Here is a 24,893-nt window from a genome sequence, read left to right on the forward strand (position 1 = left end):
GGGAGCCTTAAAAATCTTTTAAAAAGACAACTAGCTGTATAAACAGTAACAGTGTACCATGAGGTTTATAACATGTAATACTTGACAGCAGTGGCCCAAAGGCTAGAGGGGAGGACTGGAAGTACTGTTGTGAGGTTTTTATGCTACATGAGAACTGATACAGTTGCACTTGAAGATAATCTGTGGTAACAAAGTGTACTATAAATCACAAAGCAATCACTGAAATAAGAAAGCGGAGTTAGAGCTAGTGTGCCAACAAAGGTGCTATGGTAGAATCATAAAAAACACTCCAGCCAGGTGTAGTGGCTCACACCTGTAATCCTCTTACTCTGGGAGGCAAGGCAGGTGGATTGCTTAAGCTCAAGAGTTTGAGACCAGCTTGAGCTAGAGCGAGACTTCATCTCTACTAAAAATGAAAAAACTGAGGCAAGAGGATCACTTGCACCCAAGAGTTCGAGGTTACTGTGAGCCACAGCACTCTACCCAGGGCAACAGAGTGAAACTCTTATCTCCAAAAAAATCTAAAAAACAAACAAACAAAAAAACAACCCCACATATTCCAAAAGAAACAGAAAACAAGTAGAAAAGAGGGAGCAGAGAACAGATAGAACAAATGGAAAGCAAATAGGAAGATGAGAGGCTATAACTGTATCAATAATCATTTTAAACATGCATGGCCTTTTAGATTCCACAGCATGTCAGAACGATGGAGTTATTTTCATATCTTCTTGTACGCATTTGTTCTCTGTGCTTGGGTCTAAGTGAGGAATATCACTATGGAATATCAAATGGGAAATCTGATTAATTTCTGTTGCATTTTATTAAACACATTTCATTCATAGCTGACTGGCAGAGCCCAATATAAGAAAATGCTTAGGAGTAATTGCCCTCTTCATATTCTGTGCAGCAGAATTCGTTCTTAAAAAACCACTCTACCATGTCATGAAACTCTTCCCTGTTCATCTCAGTAGGCTCCAATGACCCACATGTGCCTCTCTACTGCTTATGTGCCCACTAGAATGCCTGCTGTGGCCTGGCAAGTCAGAGGGGTTGTATACATGTGCCTGTGAGGGCCGGAGGAATGGAGTTATAGGCAGTCGCACACAGTGGGATAGAGGCAAAAGGAAGATGATGTTTAATAGAATTTTAGATAATGCCCTTCCCACTTCCCTTTGTTGCCATTATTCTGACCTTGACTACACATCAGATCACCTAGGCAGCTTTCAAGACTCCAGAGGCCCAGGCTGAACTTCCAATGAGTTACATCATAATTTCTGGGACCAAGGTTGAGAATTTTTGCTTCTTAGAAAAGGCATATTAGATCAGCTTCTCTGTTACTCATTTCAGTCTATATTCCTTTTTAAGATAAAGTATTGGTTCTTGGATTAGGAATTAAAGTACAGTTGCGCCTATATTACATGGCTGTTTGGGGGCTATGACTCCCTTACAGATGAAAATCTACATATAACTTTTGATTCCCCTAAACTTAACCACTAATAACCTGCTGTTGACTGAAAGTCTTAGCTATAACAAATAGTCAATTAACATGTATTTTGTATATTGTGTGTTTAATGTACTGTTTTCTTACGATAAGCCAGAGGAAAAAAAATGTTATTAAGAAAATCATAAGAGGCTGGGTGTGGTGGCTTACACCTATAATCCTAGCATTCTTGACTGGCTGAAGCAGGAGAAGAGCTTGAGCTCAGGGGTTTGAGACCTACCTGAGCAAGATTGAGACACACCTCCCTCCTTCCTCACTCCTCCCACCCTGTCACCACAAAATATTCACAAAAAATCATATGGGCAGGGTGGGGCCTGAGGCTCAAGGGAGTGGGATGCCAGCCCCATATACCAGAGGTGGCAGGTTCAAGCCCAGCCCTGGCCAAAAACTTAAAAAAAAAAAATCATATGGGCATGGTAGAGGGGGTCTGAGGCAGGGGGAGCTTGAACCCAAGTTGTTATGAGCTAGGTTGACACCACAGTACTCTAGCCTCGGGCAGTAAAGTGAGACTAGTACATGAAGCCTGCTCTAAATAGATAAAACATGAAATTTCTGCACAGGGGTCTTCAGAAGTTACATTTTAAAATAAAGAAAAATTCATTTTTACCTAAGATTTAGAGAATCTGTGCCAACAGGGGTTTCTGGACTTACTTTCTGTCTCAAAGAAATAGAGAAAAGATGAAAATCATAAGGAAGAGAAAAGATACCAACTAATCATAATTGTTGACTTCACCTGAAGTAGGTGGAGGAGGAGGAAGAGGGGTTGCACTTGCTTTTGGGTGGGAGGGAAGGCAGAAGAGGTAGGTGTACTTGGTGTAACTTTTATTTTAAAAAATCTACATCTGAGTGAAGCTGTGATGTTCAAACCTGTGTTGTTCAAGGGTCAACTGTATTAGAACAAGTAAAACATCACTCAAATTGTAATTGAAGATAGATGACACATTTACTAATTATATTTAAATAATATATTTAGTTAAACAAGGTTAGTAGTTTAACAGATAGTTATAGATCTAAGAGTAAATTAGTTCTTTGACTATCCCTAATCCAAAAACTCAAAATGTGAAATGTTCCAAAGTCTAAAACTTTTTGAGCAGCAATATGATGCTCAGGGGAAACGTTCATTGGAGTGTTACAGATTTCAGATTTTCCGATTAGGGATGCTCAACCAGTAAGTATAATGCAGGTACATAGTATTCCAAAATCTGAAACCTGAGACACTCCTGGTGCTAAGCATTTCAGATAAGGGATACTCACCCTGTATTAGAATGCCTTAGGGAAATTCATAACGTAAATACTGTCCTTGGGTAATTGTTTCAGTGGGAAGAATGCCTGCTTTAAACATGATTGTGTTTCCCAAGCTTCCTTGGAAGAGGATATATGGCTGAATTTATTGAGAGATATGACCTTTCCCTCATTTCCATTTCTTTAGGGAGCACAAGCTTTGCTGAACTACTCTTCAAATTTAAGCAGCTGAAAATGCCAGTGCGAGCTTTGCTGAGATTAGCTCCTTTGCTTCTTGGAAATCCACAGCCAATGGTGATGTGACCATGTCTGAACTTACCGTGAAACGTGACTTCCGCAGAAAAACATGACCAAACATCAAAACTAAAGCAACATTTATAAGTTTTATAACTAGGAGCAAATGAGCTGCATACACTTTAATGTATTTTAAAATCTTTGTGTTTTAAATATTCCAGAAAATCTGTTGCTGTCAACGTGAACATTATATGACATATAAAAGTGAGTTAAAACTTACTTTTGTAAATAAAGCATTTTGGTTTGTTTTCAGAGCTCTTGATGATTGCTTTAGTTTTGGACTTCAGAGAATAGTATGGTAGGGGTTAGGATAGATATTGATTTTTAAAGTCTGCATGGTGGTACAGATGAAGTGAGTGTGCTCAAAAACAAAGTTTTAAAAGCAACAATGTCACAAACTTTTACTTTGTCGGCAACAAAAGAACTTTTAGCGCATTTCCTAAGATGTCAGCAGTTGTCCTATCTAAAGTTTGTACTCCCTGTGACAGTGCCAGCCATTCTCATGATGTGATCACCTTAAGCAGAAAATTAGATCCCAGTGAGCAGTTACTCAACATGAAGTGCCATGGACTCAGTTGTATCTTCCCAAAATTACATGTTGAAGCTCTAAACCCAGGGTGACTATGCTTGGAGATAGGGCTTTTAGGAGATAATTAAAGTTAAATGAGGTCATAAGGGTGAGACCTTCATAGAATCGGTGGCCTTAAAAGCAGAGGAAGACAGATACGTGTTTTTCTCTCTCTGTTCTCCATGTGGGAAGGGAAGGGAAGGTGGCTCTGTGCAAACCGGGAAGAGAGCTCTCTAGGAACCAGATTGACTGTACTTGGATCCTTCCAGCCTCCAGACTGAGAAATAGATTTCTGTTAGGCCACCCAGTCTGTGGTATTTTGTTACGGCAGCCTAAGTAGACTAGTCATGAAGCCTGCTCTAAATAGATAAAACATGGAATTTTTTACCCAAGATTTAGAAAATGTCAATCTCTCTCTGTGTGCCAGGGAAGGGCTTCTACACCATGGTGAAAGATACTCATGAAGATGCCACCAGCTCCAAGTTGCCAGTATAGGAGGAGGAATGCTCCTTGCTGTCCAGATTCTCACATGTCTGTGCTCCTTTGAGGCCAGTGGGACCATGAGGTGATAGGAGCTACCAAATTTTCATTTTTATTCATTGATTTTTTTTACATTTTTTCCACATCCTGAACTGTGGTGTGTAACTTTAAAAGTTATGCAAAAGAAAAGCTTGCCTTGAGCTTTTCCCAGAGCCCCACATGGTATTTGCCTCTGTGAAGGGGACTTGCATTTAGAAGACAGGTCCCAGCTCGGCGCCTGTGGCTCAAGTGGCTAAGGCGCCAGCCACATACACCTAAGGTGGCGGGTTTGAATCCCCAGCCCGGGCCCGCCAAACAACAATGATGGCTGCAACCAAAAATGGCCAGGCGCTGTGGCGGGCGCCTGTAGTCCCAGCTACTTGGGAGGCTGAGACAGGAGACTCGCTTGAGCCCAGGAGTTGGAGGTTGCTGTGAGCGTGATGCCATGGCACTCTACCCAGGGGGATAACTTGAGGCTCTGTCTCAAAAAAAAAAAAAGAAGACAGGTCCCCAGAGGCAGAGTGGCTCTGTCTAGGCACAGCATTCCCTGTGCGCCTGCCCAGACTTACCCTGTGCTCCTTCCTGGGTGTAAAGCATAGGCAAGATATGGCTGCCTGAGAGCATGAATTGTGCTTCCCTTCACGTTTTTCTTCTAGTTAAAAATTTAAAATTATTTAAATGGCAGGTTATAAAAATTCAATTTGAATCAGTATTTAAGTAACTCCATATCCCGTTCAAGATATCCAGAACTTGGTATCTTCAGTTTCAATCAGTAATGTTTGATTGCTTTTCCCTGAATAAAGAAAGACTAGAGAGATTTAGTTATTTGCACACATTTACTCAAGTGAGGGAGAACAATCTTTAGTGTTGTCAACAAAAATAAACATCAAGCTTTGAAAGAGAGGGACAGAAATGAAAGACTGCAGATGGCTTGGAAGCAGCACTCAGGGCCTACTGATTAGCTGGCAGGGATCGATGGGGAGAGTCAGCACTGAGCAGGCTTGCTAGGACCATCAGAGAAATCAATTCCAGATACATCAGGGCCCTCCAAAAATCCTGAGGGTGTAGCTCTCACCTTCCAGAGCATTCAGTCTCAGAGCCATGGCATAAGAAGAGCTGGGGAAACCTCTAGTTGTTAAGTGTTTAGAACGGAGGTGGAACATACCACATCCTGTTAAAGCCCACTGGTCAGAAGTGGTCCCACTACTCTACCTCAGTGCCCAGGACTGAGAGGAGAGGCAGATACTGGTGAGGACTAGTAATGTCTGTTCATGACTAGTCACGAACTTACTAACTACCAACTTACTAATTTCTTTCTGTCCATCTTTCCTTCTTGCACAGAAATAGTATCCTTGCTTTCATAGGCAGATGTAATTAAACTGTACAAGTACATGCACACATACGCTCAGATTGTTATTCTTCCCCCACTGGATGCTGAATCTGTGCTCCTTCCTTGAGAGTCTTCGAAAGGAGTGAAGGCAGGGACTAGCTAGCAACTCTTGAGCTATGTATCTCAGGCCTTAGCAGGGGGAAACCATTAGTTTCCACCCTACAGAACTTCCCCTTCATGCTGCCTGATCTTCCTTTTCTAGAAACCATTTGACCGACTTCACAGTTTACTGACCTCCCAGAGGAAGCAAGGTTGGGGGTCTTTCAACCTTGTGTGTAAACCCACCTGGTTGGGAGGCCAGTACTTGCTGGGCAGACTGGGGCCAGAGTGGGGGCCAGGATTCAGAGTATGTGAAAGTCCAGACCAACAAGATTTTGCTCATTCCCCCATATAGTGTTGAGGGCCCTTCTGGGTTTCCCTGTTCTCATGCTGACCGAACTTTGTGGGAAATGTCTCCCTGTGTTAGGATCTCCCCAGTTAAACTGTGAGGGGGCAGGGGGAAACAGGATCTGATCACCTCTGGCTGTAATAACAGACCCAGATAAAGCCAGCTGCCAAGTTAATAGCAAAACAATATTTCTCCCAGGGACACATCACAGCTGCAAAGACTCCAAACCACTGCCTCTTTGAGTGACTGGCTTTCTTACTAACAAAGCTTGTTCTCTAAAATCATAGACAGTTAGAAACTTTACTGTTTGAAATCATCAGTAAAGATGATTTTTTTTTTCATGTTTGTCTAGAGAATCCAACTCACTTCAATACAGAGGAATAGTCTGGATATCCAGCCTGAATTTTAGCATTTTAGTTAAGGGAATTCCAGGCAGGACATTCTACAACTACTTTGTTTCCAGCTCCCTAAGCAGGTCACATATGTCCTAAAGGCTTTCACTTCCATGGGTGTGGTGATAGCGCTGAGAGATATCTTTCTTTTCTTTTCTTTCTTTTTTTTTTTTTTTTTGTAGAGACAGAGTCTCACTTTATTGCCCTGAATAGAGGGCCATGGCGTCACACAGCTCACAGCAACCTCCAACTCCTGGGCTCAGGTGATTCTCTTGCCTCAGCCTCCCAAGCAGCTGGGACTTACAGGCACCTGCCACAATGCCCAGTTATTTTTTTTGTTGTTGTTGCAGTTTGGCCAGGCCAGGTTTGAACCCGCCACCCTTGGTATATGGGGCTGGTGCCCTAACAACTGAGCCACAGGCACTGCCCTGGGAGACATCTTTCTGATTCAGCTTTCCAACAGCAGAAAAGATTCACTGACATCTGGAAGATTCCAGTTTGGAGCCTAAAACAGGAAGAGGGGAGGACACTGCCAGGCCTCTAGGTCCCCTCCAAGTGAAGCAGTGGTGCCTTGCTCTGTTGTTGGTGGGGAGTCTTTCCAGGTTCTATTCGGGGTCAGGAGTGACATGAGCAGAGCTAGTTTGGGGAAAGATACCTTGAGATTAAGGGGCCCCACTCAGAGCAGGGAACAGCAAGGTGGGGGAACCCTGGAGAACAGCAGTAAGAATAGGCAAGGAGAGGAAGGAGAAACTTTTCAATTTGGTGGAGTCACAAGTTTCCTAACCTGTTCATTTGGTCCATTTTCAATGTTTGTGAGATCAAGGAAACAGTACATCTAAAAAGATAAACTAAAAGTCCTAATAGTATGTCAAGGAAGGCAGGTACTAGATGTGGATGCCAAGCCTTGCCCTTCAGGGATGATCCTCTTTGAACCCAGATTGAGTGCAGTCTTAACATCATAAAATCCTGGAATTTTAAGGGATTTTATAGACATTTGTTCAATCTCTATCAGGGATCTTTGATGATAAGTGGCAGAAACGCAACTCTAGAGACCTAAGTAGAAAAAGGGCATTATATTTGCATGGGTAACTGAAAAGGGCCAGGGATGGGGGCTTCAGGCTCAGCTGGATCCAGGAGTTCAAATATTGTTTCTAGACTGGGCTCAGTGCTGGTTTCCTGTGGGCTAGCTTTATTGTCGAATATGTTCTCCCAAGGAATGGCTTTTAGCAACTCAAGCTCATACATCACCACCATGACAAACCCATGGAGATGGATTTGTCCAAGAACAGACTCCGAAGTCCCATGTAACATATACGGGCCCATACTCGGACCAGTTCTAAGAAGTGCAACAGCCAGATTGACTCCTTATATTCTTCACTGCACTTACCCATCATGGTATGTTTGTATTATCTTTGCTACTAAAGTGTCAGCTACACAAGAATAGGAAATTGGCTTGGCTTGTTCTCTGCTTCATTCCAAGTGCCCAGAGCAGGGTCCAATAAGCTGCCAACCAATATTTGGTACATGAACAAGTAAATGAATGAATGAAATACTTGCCCCAGAACAAGATGAGAGTCAGCCGATCTGAGCCACATGGTCCCAGAAGGAAATGAAGATGTGGTCCTGGAGGAGGGAGAAGCAGATGCGGGACAGGCAACCTCCAGAGACAACCCCAACACGGCGCAAGAAGCAGGGTATCCAGAGATCATGGCTCCTGCCTCTGGTCTTTGGGCCAGACACACATGTAAGGAAAGAGCAAGGGTAGAACACCCCACGCTCCCCTCCACTAGACCAAGGTGTATTTTGGAAACCAAACCAACCATTGTCTAAAGCGAGGCCACATTTATGATGTAGTAGGTACTGATCAGAGTGAGAAGAGGTCTAGATCAGAAAAGGTAAAACACTCTTCAGTGTAGGCCTGTGGTCTGCAAATGACTGGAGTGGGAGGGGAGAAGGAAGGAGAGTTTAGGAGGAGATGAGGGAACTGCCTTTCACCCTTCTGGGTCTGATTCTGTGTAGTCCTGACCTGGTTCCATTCAGACCAGAGGGGCCTAAGACCCTGCCGTGCTTATAAATTATCCTGATGTTTGTGTTCCTAATCGTGGACAGAGTTCCCTAATTTACTCTCAGATGACACTTGAGTCTTAGCTTTCTTAGCCTAAACTAAATCTTGGCTCCTAAAGTGAATGCAATAATTTCATTTGGTGGCTTTTTCATTGCACTGATTCCTGAGACTAAAAACAGAGAAGTGACTTTTGATCAGTACTTGTCAGAAAGAGTGAAGGGAACTTGTTCAAATCCTGGCATCAGGTCATAGCAAACCGTGGGCCAGAACAGAAGCAGCAACCCCCCGCCCTGCCAAGCTACTTAGGGTCTCTCCCTAACATACGTCAGGAGGACTCACTAAGGGAAGAATGTATTTGCTCTTGTACAAAGCCAGGGTCCCTTAGTTGAGGAACTTGAGTAATTTGTGTCAAACTACCTGGGGATGAACCACTGAGGTGTTAATGGGAACATCACAGGCCCAGTCCTGTCAGTTGTGGGTTTGCCATTCAGTGGCCACCCTAAGGACAGAGACTCACCCTCTTAACCCACAGTCTCTGCCCAGACAGGAGCGGTATGGACTGGGCCTCACAGATCACAGGACTATGGTTGTTTGCAGCTGGAAGGTTGCAGAGGGCTCAAGAAGAAAATGCTGATAGATCTTCATCAATAGGGTGGAATGTAGCTTCCTAATAGGACTGACTGATCTTTTTAATGCTGTGAGGTCCCTGGAAATCTGTAGTTATCAGAAATTCCATGGCAAGGTCAGTCAATCCCATGAGAGGAAAGAGATGAAGAGCACTAGACAGTGCCCGCCTGGACACTGCAGTTACCTTTCCTGTAAGAATCTCCATAATAAAATTTCCTATCCAAAATAAATACACATATATGGCTATAAAACCTGACACTACTGACTAGACCACATAGTGGTGGCCTGGCCCAGGCCTCCTGGGTTAGCTTCCATGCCTGGCCACCTGTCTCAGCTCAGAACTCTCTACCCACATGTCCTTCCCAGTCCCTGAAGGATTTGCACTTGAGTTACCCTTGCTTTGGTTTCCAGCTTCCCTCCCCCTTCCTTAACCATGGAAGTATAATCTCTTGCAAACAGTGTAGAGCTGGGGTTTGCTTTGTGAGTCCATCTGAAAAGCCTTTTTAACAGCGAATTCAAATTTATTAACACAGATAATACAACTGATTTCAGTTGTGTCTCATTTTGTCTATTACAATTGTGTATTTCTTATATTTATTCTATGGCTTTATTTGGTCTGTTTGCTTTTTAAAAACCCATTAATTTTGGGATTTAGGATGGCTCATATTTTTGATCTAGTGAATCTTTATGAGACTCTTTGGGCCCCTCTTTTTCTTACCTCAGCTTCCGCTGTTTGTCTCTATCTTTGAAGATGCCCCAGGACCCTCCCCCATGCCCCTGCCCCTCACTAGACCGCCCTTTCTCTCATATTAAAAGTAGGGTCATTTCTATCTTAGATGGCACATCTGCATGTCATTTCTCCCTCTTCCTCCCCTCTGTTGTTTCAGCCTTCCAGTGCGCTCAGTGCCCTGCATCAATCAGTCCCCTCCCTGGCTGAAATGCCCTGTTGTCTTCATCGGCCACGGCTTTGGTGGATGACCTAGTGGACTGCTCAGTGAGACTCTGCATACGGAGTGGGCTCCTCTGCTCCTCTCTCCTCTGTTTCTCCCCTTCTGTCTCCTCCTCTTTTCCTTGCCATCTTCCACTGTTCAGCATGGCCTCTTTCTTAAAGTTCCTCCTCCTTGATGATCTAGGCCTCATCCTGGACTTTCTGTCCCTTCTTCCTCCTCCTGTCCTCAGTCTTGGTCAGGGCTCCAGCTCTGCGAGTCTCTTGGTTCCCTTGGGTGCCCCCTCTAAGTTACTCCAAGGATGTCCTGGGGTTACAGGCCTCTGATGCCTGACACTCACTCGAAGGCAAGGGGTGAGAGGGCATGTCCCACTCAGCTGGTTTGGCACCCAGGTAGGTACAGGCTCTGTAGCCTGGGCTCCACTGGACCCTCCATCCTGCAGGTCTGAGGGAAGCTGAAGGCAGATGCTGCCGCTCTGCAGCTGCCTGAAGCCTTAGGAAAGGCTACTGCTTTTTTGTTGCAGGGATGGGGAGGAAGGAGGTGGGCCAGAGCTGCAAAAAGAGAAAGTGAGATCAGAGCAGAGCGGAAAGCAAACTCGTGAACCACCCCACCAGTACCTGTCAGAAGGGCACTGGGAATATCATCTGTCACTCCCACTGCTCCCATGAGCTACAGCACCCAGGAGTCGTCCCCAAACTGTTATTTGTCTTTGGAATTTTGAGATTCCTGACATAGTTGAGTGGTTCCTGATCCTCACATAAAAAGCCTGTGGAGGAATTAAACTATATATCCATCTTGGTTTATCTCAGAGCAAACTCTGCTTTCCTCTCTTCCTTTTCTTTCTTCTTCTTTTTTTTTTAAGAGACAGAGTGTCATTTTATCACCCTTGGTAGAGTGCCATGGTGTCACAACTCACAGCAATCTCCAACTCCTAGGCTTAGGTGATTCTCTTGCCTCAACCTCCCGAGTAGCTGGGACTACAGGCACCCGCCACAACGCCAGGTTATTTTTTTGTTGCGGTTTGGCTGGGGCCAGGTTTGAACCCACCACTCTTGGTAAATGGGGTAGGCGGCCTACTCACTGAGCCACAGGGGCCACCCCTTTCTTCCTTTTCTTTTCTGCTATGGTCAGAAAGCCTCCATATCACCCTGTAGCATGACTGGGATGTTCACAGGATTATTCTAGCATAACTGTCTTGTTCAGGCAAAGGGTTCCTTATGCACTTCACGGGAGTACTCCCTCCACTTCGAGTAAATTCAAGGATGAAAACCAAATTCAAACCGAAGAAATTACATTCTAAGGAGTGTGATGCTGGAGACAGATGGTTGTTTTCTATAAATGTATCATCTATTAGGTCCGGCTCTCAGTTCTCCATCTTGCTTGTTTCCTTTTGTTTTCATCCATCTTGCTTTGTCAGAGATCAGAGAGCCCTGGGAGGTCCTTCTGCCCATGAGAGTGAGACCTTGCACACATCTTTTGAGGGCCCAGCCCAGGGTAACTTGCTTCATGTGGGAGCAGGACACACATATCATATGAGACTATGTTGGGATTTGTCTTTCTCTTTCTTCCCAAGAGCCACTATAGTGACAGTCCCTTTTCCAAAAAGGATGACATCAGTGTGTTTCATGTATTTATGTTTTAAATTTACAACTCAGATCAAAACCCTGCTGAGGTTATACCAAGAGCAACATTTTTAAGAGTTTTCCTAAAAAAACAAAAAACACATTGATATGCAAATTGAGACTTTGTGTTACATAGTGCACGGTTCTGTAATCACATTCATTTAGGGAATCTTGATATGAGCACTTCCTTACCATGGGAGTTCTCAGAGCCTTTACTATGCTAACGTAAGTGAAGAATCTTTTTTAACACAGGATGCACAGGGCCTCCTCCTCATGCCCACCCCACCCAGGAATTGACTTCAGGGATGCAGTGGAGGGGGCTGGCCTTACCCTGCAGAGCCCCAGGCCAGGCTCACACTTACCTAGACACTGGCAGCTCCTGCTCCATGCCCCTGCGTGTCATCTGCATGCCCTGGAGCCTAGGGGGCACTCTGGCGCACCCGACTCCAGACCCAGTGGTGAGGATTCTGGGCTTGGATCTGGAAGGGTAACACAAAGGAATGAGCTCCTGGAGGAAGGCCCGGCCCCTACTCATCTCTGTGCTGTGTGTGCCTGTGTCCCCCAGTCTCCCCCGTCATCTCCAACAGACCTCCTCACATAGCTCTGGGGTGACCCAGGCTCGGTGCCCCATTGCGTGGAAGAACTCCACCTTCAGCTTCAGGAACTCCTTATAGAGGTCGGGCCAGTGATCCTTGCCCAGCAGGAACTGGAAGATGCTTCTCTTAGAAGTAGGGTTGTCCTCCTCCATGTCAGAGGCAATGTAGCTGCCACAGGAAAAGAGGCAGTGCTTGCCTGTCCCTAACCACGGCCGCTGGCCGCTGGAGGGACAGGCAAGGTCACGCTGGAGGAACATATGCCAGCGGATAGGGGTATCCAGGAGAGAGGGTGTGGGGAAGCCTCTGCAGGGTGACCTAGATCTACCAGGGCCCCAGGGCATCCTCAGCACTGAGTCTGCCAGGCCCCTGCTATGCCTAGCCCAGGACAAGATTCTGGCAGCCTATCCTTTCCTAGGGGTTCCTCCTGCAGGCAGCTCCGTCTCTGGGCAGCAAGTGGTATTTCCTGGCTACTTTCATTATCTGAGGGTCGGTCTTCTCCCCCATGATCATGCCACATCTGAAAGTCTTGTGTGTTCTGTGGCCAAGGGGAACAACCACTTAGGGCCCTCAGGCTTGTGGGCCTGGCCGAGCTGCCCTGATAGGGGTGGTGGAGGCTGGGGAATTCAGGGATATGGAGAGATTTGAGAGCTGGTCCTCAGGAGGTGCTCACAGAGCCAGGAAGAAGTGGATCCTGTTGTAGAGGTGTCCAGGCAGCCCGACACGGCCAAAGTACTCCACCACCATGGACAGCAGGTACTGTGGGGAGACAGAGGCTGATGGGGGTGACCCGGGGGCAGACAGAGGGAGAGTGTGCCGGCTGGGCCACAGCACCTTCAGAGGCAAAACCACTCGAGGTGGCATGTGCTGTGAGTCTCACGTTCCTATGCCATTTGGAGATGGGTAGGTGGAAAGGCTGGAGGAGCTGCCCTGAAGGAGGGCAGGGTTGGGCAGCCAGCTCACCATTCTTGTGTGTTTTCTGCCCTGATGCAAAGCTTACTTGCCCCCACCTGTCCCCTGCGGCTGGTGACTATGCACCCATGGCCCTCGGAACTTTGCTGCTATGGGTACCTTGTCAGACACTTTGAGGAAAATGTCAGCTTCCAAGAAGCTCTGGATGGCAGGGTCCTCTGCAAAGAAAGGAAGATGTATGTGGTAAGGCCTGGGCAGCCCCTCTGGAGGACTGGATGTGAGCTGCGGGGCGTTGCAGAGGGAAGAGGGATCGTCTGAACTTCCCCCAGCCCCCCTGTCTCGTGGCAGGGGACCAGCTGCCTCTCCTTTAGGAAAGTTATGAACCTTAACATCGGTCACAGCTGTTATTTCTTCCGCTGGCACGACATACTGAATTTCAAGTGTGGGACATCAGTTCTGCTACTCTTATTTAGTCTTCAACATGGTCATAATGGGATGTGATATATTTTTTCCACTTTGGAGATGTGACTCGGTTCTCAAAGTGTAACGAATTTGCCTCAACCTCAAAGCTTGGATGTAGCTTTTGGCCTCCGTGATGCCTCAGCCTGTGTTTCATCATGTTGTGACTGTGCCCAGCTTCCCTGCCCCATTGCTGACTGAGCACCCGGGCTGTGGGGTCACTGGGCATCACTGCCTCTCTGCAGATCGCAAGCTGTCCTCCCCTTCTCCCCCGGAGGCTCCTCTGGGATTTGAGCTGTCCTCTGAACAGGCCAGGATCACTCCCCTCTCTGCCTCTTCTCTAGTCAGCCCAGCCTCAGAACAGTACCATCCAGCAGTATTTTCTGTGATGACGGGACTGTCCTAGGCCTGTGCTGTTCGCTATGGTAACTGCCAGCCCCATGTGGCTATGAACTTTTGACATGTGCTGAGTGAGACTGAGAAACTGAATTTTAGAAGTGCATTTAATTCACTTGAAATTAAACTTAGGAAGCTACATGCTGGTGGATGCAGTCCTGGACAATGTGACCTCTGCCTTGCTCTCAAACTGGCCACACCCAGTTCCACTTCTGGGCCCAACACTGCCTTCTCAGACAGACCTCCAGCACTATTCGTAAAGCTCTCCTGCCTTTGCTCACACCCCATCACTAGGCTTCATCCCTTTCAATTATTTATTTATTTATGGGGATAAGGCCTGACTCTGTCAGCCTGGCTGGAGTGCAGTGGCATCATAGTTCGCTGCAATCTCAAACTCCCCAGCTGAGGTGATCCTCCTGCCTCAGCCTCCCAAAGCGCTAAGGTTATAAGCATGAGCTGACACACCTGGCCCTTTAAGCATTCTTAAAATTTTCCTTCTTTACATCTATCACCAACTAAAATCAACTTATGCTGTACATGCTGTTTGTTTTTTGTCTCCTTCCATTGTGGGCATGAAGAGCAAGATCTTGTCTGTCCTTTGATCACTGATCTCTGAAATCTTGACAGGTGGGAATCAGAGAACACCTCTGAGGACAGAGAATTAGCCCCTGGGGTTTCAGCTGTGAGCTTCTTCTTTCCTTCCCTCCAAGAACGTGGCTTGAAAGGGAAACCCCCATCACACACCAGCACCAGGGGTACTCTGCATCCTGAGCCCTGGAGAGGTCTGAGCATGGCCCCGGGGCCCTCAGAGGACACACCCAGAAGTCGGTAAAAGGCTTCTTGGTCCTCAGGGCGGTAACTGGGTCCTTTCTTCCTGTTCATCCTGAGTTTAGTCCCCTCAACATGATTGACAGTCCATAAGTTCCTCCTCTGCCTCTTCTTCCTCAAGGGCTTCAGGTCAGAGTCAGCTTCCTTAGAACTGGAGGTGGGAGGGCCGCTTTCATAGGTAGCTGCGGGAACAAAACACCCCATGTGAGCAGTCCTGGGCCCTTCCTTACAGCTCATCCTGAAGACAAACTCTGTCTTGAAAGGACAAGGGGACAGGTGGTTACTCAGCAGGAACTGGCCCTTCCTGCAGGAACATGGAATATGACTGGCGACACGTACCTGCCTTCACATCCACCAGATTCCCTGTCTTTCGGCCCCTGTTCCTCCTGGTTCTCTGCTCAGACACAGGAACTGAAGAGGCAGAACCTGAGGCAGGAGGACTCCAGTTCCGTGGAGCTGCAGGGAGGAAAGTTTCCCTGTGATCAGGGAAGGTACCAGCTAGGAAATGCAGAACCCCTCACTTCTTACCCACCTCAAGGATTTTGCATGTGCCATCTGAGGCATTTATCTACAAAGGAGGTAGGAAATGAGTTATTTATTTACCTTTCTTTGCCCGGCAAAAGCTACCCTCCTGTGCCTCTTTCCATGGCTCTTGCTGCTTGGAGGGCACCTCTGTGGAGACAAATGTGGAGTCCTCTGATTTTCTGTCTTCCATAAATACCAAAGTGAACAAGAAGGTGACCTCATGGCTCACCCTTCCCATCTCCTGCAGAACCTGACTCAGAAGAGTCAAGGGAAGGAGATATGGCACTGGGCTATCTTGTTGTGTCACCTTCATATGGAGACTGGGAGAAGGGTGGACAACCTCACACACCTGCCTTTCCTTCCCAGCATGCCTTTCTCTTCCGACCCTTGTTTTCTGGCTTCTGTTGGCTTAGAGCAGCCTCTGAAGCAGCCAATGTGGCCATCAGAGCGATCTTGCCTTATCTGGATACGAAAGAAAATAATAAGCAACCCAATCTGATTTCCAAGCAGGTTACTTCTTCCTATTTAAGCAGCTTCCTGCGAAACATAATGATAATTAAAATTGCAATGTGTGTACTTTGTAATAGCAACACTTATTTGATCGTTCATTAAACTTTAGAATTCAGGGGTGTCTAGCCTGTGGCCCATGGGCCACATGCAGATTATTTGAGGATGATTTTGCTTATCTGTGGTGTTGGATATTGCAAAAATTATGCATGGATTTTTGTTTTGGTCATTAGCTTTTGTTAGTGTTTGTGTATTTAATGTATGGCCCACAACAACTCTTTTTCCAACCTGTGGCAGAGAAAAAGAAAGGTTGGACACCCCTGCTTTAGATACAGATCTGTGCACCAAGAATTACCTCATTTAATCCATGTAATCTGTCAGATTAGGTTTGTAATTTACCTGATTTACAGACAGGAAAACAATGCCTTAACTTGTCTAGGGCTGTCTCTTGACTGTGGCTAGAGCACTTCAATTTGGGATTAGACCTTGTGTCTGATGAGTGCTCCTGGGGACAATGGCAGCAACAGTTAAGGCTCAGTTATGTGTCCGGTAAGGTGAAAACTGGATAGCCTGATGTACTCCTTTTCCATATCAGCTCTACCTAAATATCCATCCTTAGGAACCCCTATAAATTCATAGGCAATCAAGCCTGGTCCCAAAATATGACCAGAGTGGCATATACACATCTGAAAAGGCCCCTGAAGCTGATCACAGCAGCCCCTGCCTGCTCCCTGCTGCCAAAGGCTGGTGCTGCTCACTCGTGGGTTCTGCAGGCGTCCTTCAGCGCTCAGCTCTCATTCTTTCTGCTCAGTGCTCTTTCTTTCTATTTTTTTTTTTTCTTGAGACAGAGTCTTACTTTGTCACCCCCAGTAGAGTGCTATGATGTCATAGCTCACAACAAGAGCCAAACTCTTAGGCTTAAGCAATTCTCTTGCCTCAGCCTCCCAAGTAGCTGGGACTAGAGGTGCCCACCACAACACCTGGCTAGTTTTAGAGTCTGGGTCTTGCTCTTGCTCAGGCTGGTCTTGAATTCCTGAGCTCAGGCCATGCACCTGCCCTGGCCTCCCAGAGGGCGGGGATTACAGGTGTGAGTCCCCGTGCCCCGGCCTGCACACTCTTTCTTCTCTCGCCTTCCCTCTGACCCGTGGCTCTCACAGCTCTCAAGGCAGCCATCTAGGGCTGGGTTCTCTGTGAGAGTCAGCTTTCAGCCCTCCTTCCTCCACACTCACTTATCCCCTCTTTTACACACATTGTCTCCTATTCTCTGTCCCTCCCAAATTTAAGACCTGTTTTCATTCCTGCTGCACCCCAGGCTCTGATCTGGAGACTCACAGGCAATCCCTCCCACATCCCCTGAGACTCTGGGGGGAACTTACTTCAGAATCCCAGACTTGGTCCAGTACGCAAATGAGTGATGCCCACTCGAGTCAGTGCCTCTCTCGGATCGAGGCAGTTGAAACTGGGCTTATGCCTACCCAGCTCACAGCCTCACAACAGGGTGAAGAAAACACTGGTCGTAACCAAGTGTTCAGGATCAAAGGGCTTTCAAGATTCCAGAACACTTGTCCTGATTCACCAGTGACCTCACACCATCCTACCAGGAACTTCTCTGGTTTATAAAGGGCACTTATGGAAAAGGTCATGGTAGACCAGGTGCGGTGGCTCATGCCTGTAATCCTAGCACTCTGGGGGGCCAAGGCAGAAGAATCTCTGAGGTCAGAGGTTCAAGACAAACCTGAGTAAGAGTGAGACTCTGTTTCTACCAAAAATAGAAAAATTAACCAGGCTTTGTGACAGGCAGCTGTAGTCCCAGCTACTTGGAAGGCTGAGAAAGGAGAATCACTTGAGGTCAGGAGTTCAAGCAAGACCCTCTCTCTACCAAAAATAGAAAAATGTTAGCTGGGTGTTGTGGTAGGAACTTGCAGTCTCAGTTACTCGGGAGGTTGAGGCAAGAAGATCACCTGAACCCAGGACTTTTAGGTTGCTGTGAGCCAGGCAGATGCCAGGGCACTCTAGCCTGGGCAACAGAGTGAAACTATCTCAAAAATAAAAAAAGCCATGGGCTCATGGGGAAGGGGACTGGTGTCCCAGGTGGGACATTGGAATTACCTCCTCTCATCTCAACATTTCTTCATCTTGTGTTAAATCGAATCTATCAATGACTCCAATGGAAAACAATATACCTATATCACATATCAGATAATTGAGAAAATACAAAATTAAGAGTTAATTAATCCCTCATCCATACTAAAAAATTACTAATACGGTTTTTAGTGCCTTTTTTCTTATTGGTGTTTAGTGACCATCATATTAAAATAAAATATCTTAAACTTATTATATTTTGAGGTAATTATAGATTCACATGTAATTGTAAGAACTACAGAAAGGTCTTAAATACCCTTCAGCAAATTCTCCAGTGGTAACAACTGGCACAACCATAGTTTATAATATCACAAGAGGAAATTGAGATTGGTACAATCCATTGACCTTATTTATATTTTACCAGTTTTATTTATTTATTTATTTTTTGAGACAGAGCCTTAAGCTATTGCCCTGGGTAGAGTGCTGTCGCCTCACAGTTCACAGCAACCTCCAACTCCTGGGCTCAAGTGATTCTCCTGCCTCTGCCTCCCAAGAAGATGGGACTACAGTTGCCCGCCACAACGCCCAGCTATTTTTGGTTGCAGCCGTCATTGTTGTTTGGCGGGCCTGGGCTGGATTCAAACCCACCAGCTCAGGTATATGTGGCTTGAGCCACGGGTGCCGAGCCTATTTTACCAGTTTTAAATACATTGGTCTGTTATTTAGTTCTATGCAATTTTATCTCGTGTGTGCGTTTGTGTGGCCACAATCAAGACACAGATTGTGGAGATATAGTTCCCTCGTGTTACTTTTTTCCCAAAGTATTCCCTCCTCAAAGCTTGGCAACTGCAAATCTCTTCTCTAACCCTGTAATTTTGTTATTTTAAGAACATTAGAGAACAAACCATATATAATCTGAAATTGGCATTTTTCACTAGGCATGATTCCCTGAGAACCATCCATGTTGTTACATGGGTCAACAGTTCATTCATTTGTATTGCCACACTCTGTTCTAGAGCCGCCCTACGGTTTTTCATTTCCACAGGCAATGAATGTCTAAGTGATTCATTTTCTCTGCAGTGCCAGCATTTGGTGTTGTCGCTGTTTTCTACTTTAACTATATCACATTGGTGTCTTAGCTGGTATTTTCCTGATGAGGTCTTGCTATGAATGCCTTTTTATTATACAAATGACAAGTGATATTTTTATTTATTTGCCATACCTTCTTTGGGGAAATGTCTGTTTGTGTCTTGATTAAAACTCTACTGTTGAGTTTTGAGAACTCTTTAAATATTCTAGATACAAAGTCTTTGTTAGACACATGGTTTGCAAATATTTTCTCTTAGCCTGTAGCTTGTAGCTTCTCCGGTCACCCTCCTAATAAGGTCTTTCGCAAAGCCAGGGTTTTATGTTTTTATGAGGTACAGAATATCATGTTTTCCTTTTGTGGAACGTGATCTTGTCTAAGATCTAAGTCTAAGACATCTAGCCCTAGGTTCTAAAGATTTCTCCTGTGTCTATTTTCTAAAAGCTTTGTAGTTTAACATTTCCACCTTACTTTGGAGTCTATAATCCACTTTGAGGTAATTGTGTGAGGTTTGTGTGGTGTTTGAGGTATGGGGTGTAGGTTGAGAGTCATTTTTGATGCTCTTGTGGTTGTAGCGTAGTTTGTGGCAAGGGCTGTTTTTGCTCTATTGAATTGCTTCTGCGACCCTTTTAGAAGTCAAGTTTCCATTTCTGCGTCCTGTGTTATGTTGCATTAATTTTTGCCTCTGTCCCCTGCCAGCACCCCACTGTCTTGGCACATAGTGAGCCTGAGCACTGGGTAGGACAATCTATTCCTCTTACTTTCTTCCTCTTTTTCAAAAGTAAGTTATTCTAGGTGCAGTGACTTCCCCTATAATCTATGCCTATAAAAGTCTTTGCCTGAATTTTGATAGGAATTGTATTAACTTTTTCAATCTGTTGGGGAGAATTAATCTCTTTGCTACGTTGAGTATGGAAATCTATGAATATGGTACATCTCTCCATCTATTCGGGCCTTTGATTTCCTTCATCGGCATTGTGTAGTCTTCAGCACCAAAGTCATATATATGTTTTGTTTGTTTTATACCTAAGTATTTCTGTAGGGTTTTTCTTCTTGTTGTTTTGTTTTTTGTCTGTTTTTTTCCCCAGTTATAACTCCTTTCCCTTTTATTAAAGCCCAAGTTACCATTATTATTTGGTCTCAATAAAGGAAAACTTGTTTGAATAAGGTAATATGTTATTATTAGTATTTTCCAGTTTACAATCAAGTAATACTATCAATAAATCCTTAGGAAGCCCATCCATGGGGTTCACACTTTGTCAAGGCCCAGTTCCTCTGGAGTAGAGATTCCCAATTCATTTAAAGTTGTCTAAATTCCTGGATGACCTAGGGATAGATTTCTTTATGAGGTTCTGCTTTGTCCTTAACAATCTCTAGGATGAGAGCTACACTAGCAAACTCATTTAATCGTCTGCAAGCCTGTAAAGCAGCATCAATGATCTTGGGTTCTGGACCCAGATCATAACCAACAAGTATGTTATTATCCCTTTGCACAGTTCCCAGGCATCTATGTCTGGCTTGTTAAAGTATGTCATCCATGAGCATCAAACTCTTCATCCGTCTCATGTGATCCATAGGAATAGCAGCCACGGGCAGCTGTGGCATGGCAGTGATAGATGGAGAGAGAGCAGGCTGAAGCTGGAGAGAAGCAGACTGTGAGTTTGCGGGGGTCAGACTTGTCTTTTGTCTGGTTTTGATATCGGGCCGTAGTGGCTTCATAGAATGAGTTGGGAAGTGTTCTCATGTTCTCTCCTCTTCTGTTTTTATTTTTTTGAGACAGAATCTTGCTCTGTTGTCCCGGCTCAAGTCATCTTCTTGCCTCAGCCTCGCAAACAGCCGGGACTACAGGTACGTTCCACTACGGCCAGCTAATTTTTAAATTTTTTTTAGAGATGATGTCTTACTATTGCGCAGGCTGTTCTTGAACCCCAGCCTCATGGGGTCCCTCTTGCCTTGGCCTCTCAAAGTGCTAGGATTACAGGCATGAACCATCATACAGGGCTTTCTTCTATTTTGGGAAGAGATTTTTCTAAATTTGGTATACATCTTCCTTAATTGCTTGATAGAATTCCCTCCAGTAAAACCATCTGGACCTAGAGATTTCTTTTGGGGGAGCATTTAAATTACTAATTCAATTTTAAACATTGTTCCAGGACTACTCATCTTGGCTGAGTTTGGTAATTTGTAGTTTATGAGAAATTGATGCATTTCTTTTAAGCTGTTCAATCTATGAGCATAAAGATATTTATAGTATTCCCATGTTATCCTTGTACTGATTGCAGGATCTGTAGTGATAGCTCCTTTTTCATTCTTGATACTAGTGATTTGTGTCTGCTTTTTTCTTTGTCAGTCTTTCTAGAGATTTCCAAATTTTATTGTTTTTTTCCTGAAGGACCATCTTTTTGTTTCATTGATTTTCTTGATTGCCTTCTTGATTTCAATTTTACTGATTTTTCCTCATATCTTACTGTTTCTTCCTTTTGGTTTGCTTTGAATGTAGTTTTTGCTTCTTTTTCTACTTTCTTGAGGTAAGTACTTAAGTTATTGATTTCAGACTTTCCCCCTTTCCTAATGTAAGCATTTAGTGCGAAAAATTTCCCCTCAAGAACTCTTGAGTCACAATCCACATATTTTGATATGTTGTATTTCTATTTTTCATTCAATTCTATGCATTGAAATTTTTTTTTTTTTGCAGTATTCTTTTTGACCTATGGAATATCAGGAAGTGTGTTGCCTAATTTCCAAATATGTGGAAAGTTTCCTCCAATTTTTCCATTGTTAGTTTCCACTTTGATTCCATTATGGTCAGAAAATATACTTTGTATGATTTCAATCCTTTTAAATTTGGTGAGTTAAAGAAAATGGTATCCAAAATTTTAAATTTAATTTTAGGACTTGGAACACAAAAATACTGATTATTCCTAATTTTTTATTATAGGTTGATAATAGAACCTATAGTAAAATGATATATGCTAATATTCATAATAATAAATACATGTAATGACTTCGTAACAGTGCATTAATGTGCCTATAAAGGACTTTAATATTGGGTATTATTTGTAATTCATTTATACATTTATAGATTTAAAAAATCTGTTGACTCACTGTCTAGTGTAAGAGCTGTATAAATAGTGCCAATAACTTTCAAGTACCAGCACACTCCTCCCCTCGCCTGTCCATCACACCCCCCATCTAGTGGTAAGCACTATCTTGTATTTTGTATTTGACATTCCTGTTTCTTGTTTCTTAATAGTCCTATCATATATCTATTCATACTTGTATCATATCTTGGGTATATTTGAATTAGAGAGTATTTGTGGAATATGAGACAAAATATAATCTGAAAGTTGGTTTATTTGCCCACTATTTTGTTCTTCAGGTCCAACTGTGCTTGCATATTGCTATAGTTTGTCATTTTTACTGCTGTCTACTTATCCTTAACAATCTCTAGGATGAGAGCTACACTAGCAAACTCATTTAATCGTCTGCAAGCCTGTAAAGCAGCATCAATGATCTTGGGTTCTGGACCCAGATCATAACCAACAAGTATGTTATTATCCCTTTGCACAGTTCCCAGGCATCTATGTCTGGCTTGTTAAAGTATGTCATCCATGAGCATCAAACTCTTCATCCGTCTCATGTGATCCATAGGAATAGCAGCCACGGGCAGCTGTGGCATGGCAGTGATAGATGGAGAGAGAGCAGGCTGAAGCTGGAGAGAAGCAGACTGTGAGTTTGCGGGGGTCAGACTTGTCTTTTGTCTGGTTTTGATATTGGGCCGTAGTGGCTTCATAGAATGAGTTGGGAAGTGTTCTCATGTTCTCTCCTCTTCTGTTTTTATTTTTTTGAGACAGAGCCTCAAGCTGTCATCCTGGGTAGAGTGCTGTGGCATCACAGCTCACAGCAACCTCCAACTCCTGGGCTCAAGTGATTCTCCTGCCTCAGCCTCCCAAGTAGTTGGGACTACAGGCATCCACCACAACGCCCAGCTATTTTTTGGTTGCAGCCATCATTGTTGTTTGGCAGGCCTGGGCTGGATTCAAACCTAGCACCTCAGGTGTATGTGGCTGGCACCTTAGCTGCTTGAGCCACAGGTGCAAGCCAAGTATTATAATTTTAATATTTGTTTTTTCCTTTCTTAGAAAGTCTATGCATTTTCTGTACTCTGTGTATACATAACATAAAATTTACTATTTTAACTATTTTTAGGTATACACATCAGTGACATTAAATACATGTAGACTGTCGCACATTCATTACCACTGTTCCTCTCCAGAACATTTCCATCATCCCAGACTGAAACTGAAACTCACTAACCAAAATCCTCCTTCTCCTTTACTGCCAGCACCTAGTAACCACTGCTCATCTGTCTCTGTGAACCTGACTATTCTAGGCTCCTCCTATAGTGGAGTCATAGCGTTTTTGTCCTTTAGTATCTGGCTCATTTCACTCAGCATAGTGTCATCAAAGGTCATCCATATTGTAGCATGCACCACAATTTTGTTCCTTTTTAGGGCTGAATAATATTTCATTGTATAGGCATACTACTTTTTGTTTATCCATTAATTAGTTGATGGACGTTTAGGTTGTTTCCACCTTTTGACTGCTATGAATAATGTTGCTATGAATATTTGTGTGTAAGTTTTTGTGCAGATGTATGTTTTCATTTTTCTGGGAGTCAAATTGCTGGGTCATATGGTATTTCTATATTTGGGCTTTTGAGGAGCTGCTGGGATGCTTTCCAAAGTGGCTGCTGCATTTTACATTTCCACAAGCAGTGTACGAGGGTTCCAGTTTCTCCAACCTTACCAATACTTACTGTTACCTGTTTTTTTTTGATTAATGGATGTGAAGTAGTATCTCAATATAGTTTTGGTTTGCATTTACCTAATGGCTATTGGTATGAATTTTATCCACTGTTTGTATATCTTCTTTGGAGAAATGTTCATTCAGATCATTTGCCCATTTTAAAATCAGGTAATTTGTCTTTTTATTATTGAAACATGATTATTTTTATAGTAAATGATAATTTTAGGGTAAATGTATTTGCATGATAAGAAATGCCATTATTGTTTTTTATATGGGCAAAATACTTATAATTTCTTTATCATGTACATGGTTTACAAATATTTTCTTTTCTTCTTTTTTTTTTTTTGAGACAGAGTCTCACTATGTCACCCTTGGTAGAGTGCTGTGGCTTCACAACTCACAGCAACCTCCAAGTTTTGAGCTTAAGCGATTCTCTTGCCTCAGCCTTCCAAGTAGCTGGGACCACAGGCACCCACCACATACCCTGCTATATTTTTGTTGCAGTTGTCACTGTTGTTTAGCTGGCCTGGCCAGGTTCAAACCCACCAGCCTCGGTATATGTGGCCAGTGCCCTAACCCACTGAGCTATAGGCACCACCTGAAAATACTTTCTTACATTCTGTGGGTTGTTTTTTCACTTGATGAAAGGGTCCTTTTGAGACATTAGAAGTTTTTAATTTTGATTATGTCTGATTTATTTTTTTCATTTGGTTGTTTGTGCTTTTGTTGCCATATCTAAGAAACTATCGCCTAATCCAAGGCTACAAAGAGTTAAGCCTATGTTTTCTTCTAAGAGTTGAATTGTCTTTGCTTTTACATTTAGGTCTTGAATCCACTTCTGCCTCTTTTTAAGAGACAGTGTCTCACTCTGCAACCCAGCTGGAGTGCAGTGGTGGAATTATAGCTCACTGTATCCCTGAACTCCTGGGCTTAAACCATTTTCTCAGCTCAGCTTCCCAAAGAGCTGGGATTTCAGATGTGTGCCACCATGCCTGGCGCATATATATATATATATATATTTTTTTTTTTTTTTTTTAGAGATAGGGTCTCACTATGTTGCCCAGGCTGGTCTCAAGCTCTTGGCTTCAAGTGATCCTCCCACCCCAACCTCCTAAAGTGCTGATATTAGGCTTGAGCCAC

The 24,893-nt window shown here is 44.1% G+C and overlaps 1 protein-coding gene across 2 annotated transcripts in view; it reads left to right on the forward strand.

The window, feature by feature from the left end:
- Window positions 1-3,264, forward strand: part of ANAPC1 (anaphase promoting complex subunit 1) — a 115,185-nt gene extending 111,921 nt beyond the window's left edge. For both annotated transcript variants that reach the window (XM_023518812.1, XM_012811065.2), the window contains exon 48: window positions 2,931-3,264. In XM_023518812.1, coding sequence (XP_023374580.1) covers window positions 2,931-3,046 — 116 coding nt within the window. In that variant the 3' untranslated portion in view covers window positions 3,047-3,264. The remainder of the gene's footprint in view (window positions 1-2,930) is intronic.
- The last annotated feature ends 21,629 nt before the right edge of the window (window positions 3,265-24,893 follow it).

This window comes from Otolemur garnettii, unplaced genomic scaffold (assembly GCF_000181295.1).
Source record: "Otolemur garnettii isolate 467f Iridium unplaced genomic scaffold, OtoGar3 scaffold00148, whole genome shotgun sequence".
NCBI classification, from domain to species: domain Eukaryota; kingdom Metazoa; phylum Chordata; class Mammalia; order Primates; family Galagidae; genus Otolemur; species Otolemur garnettii.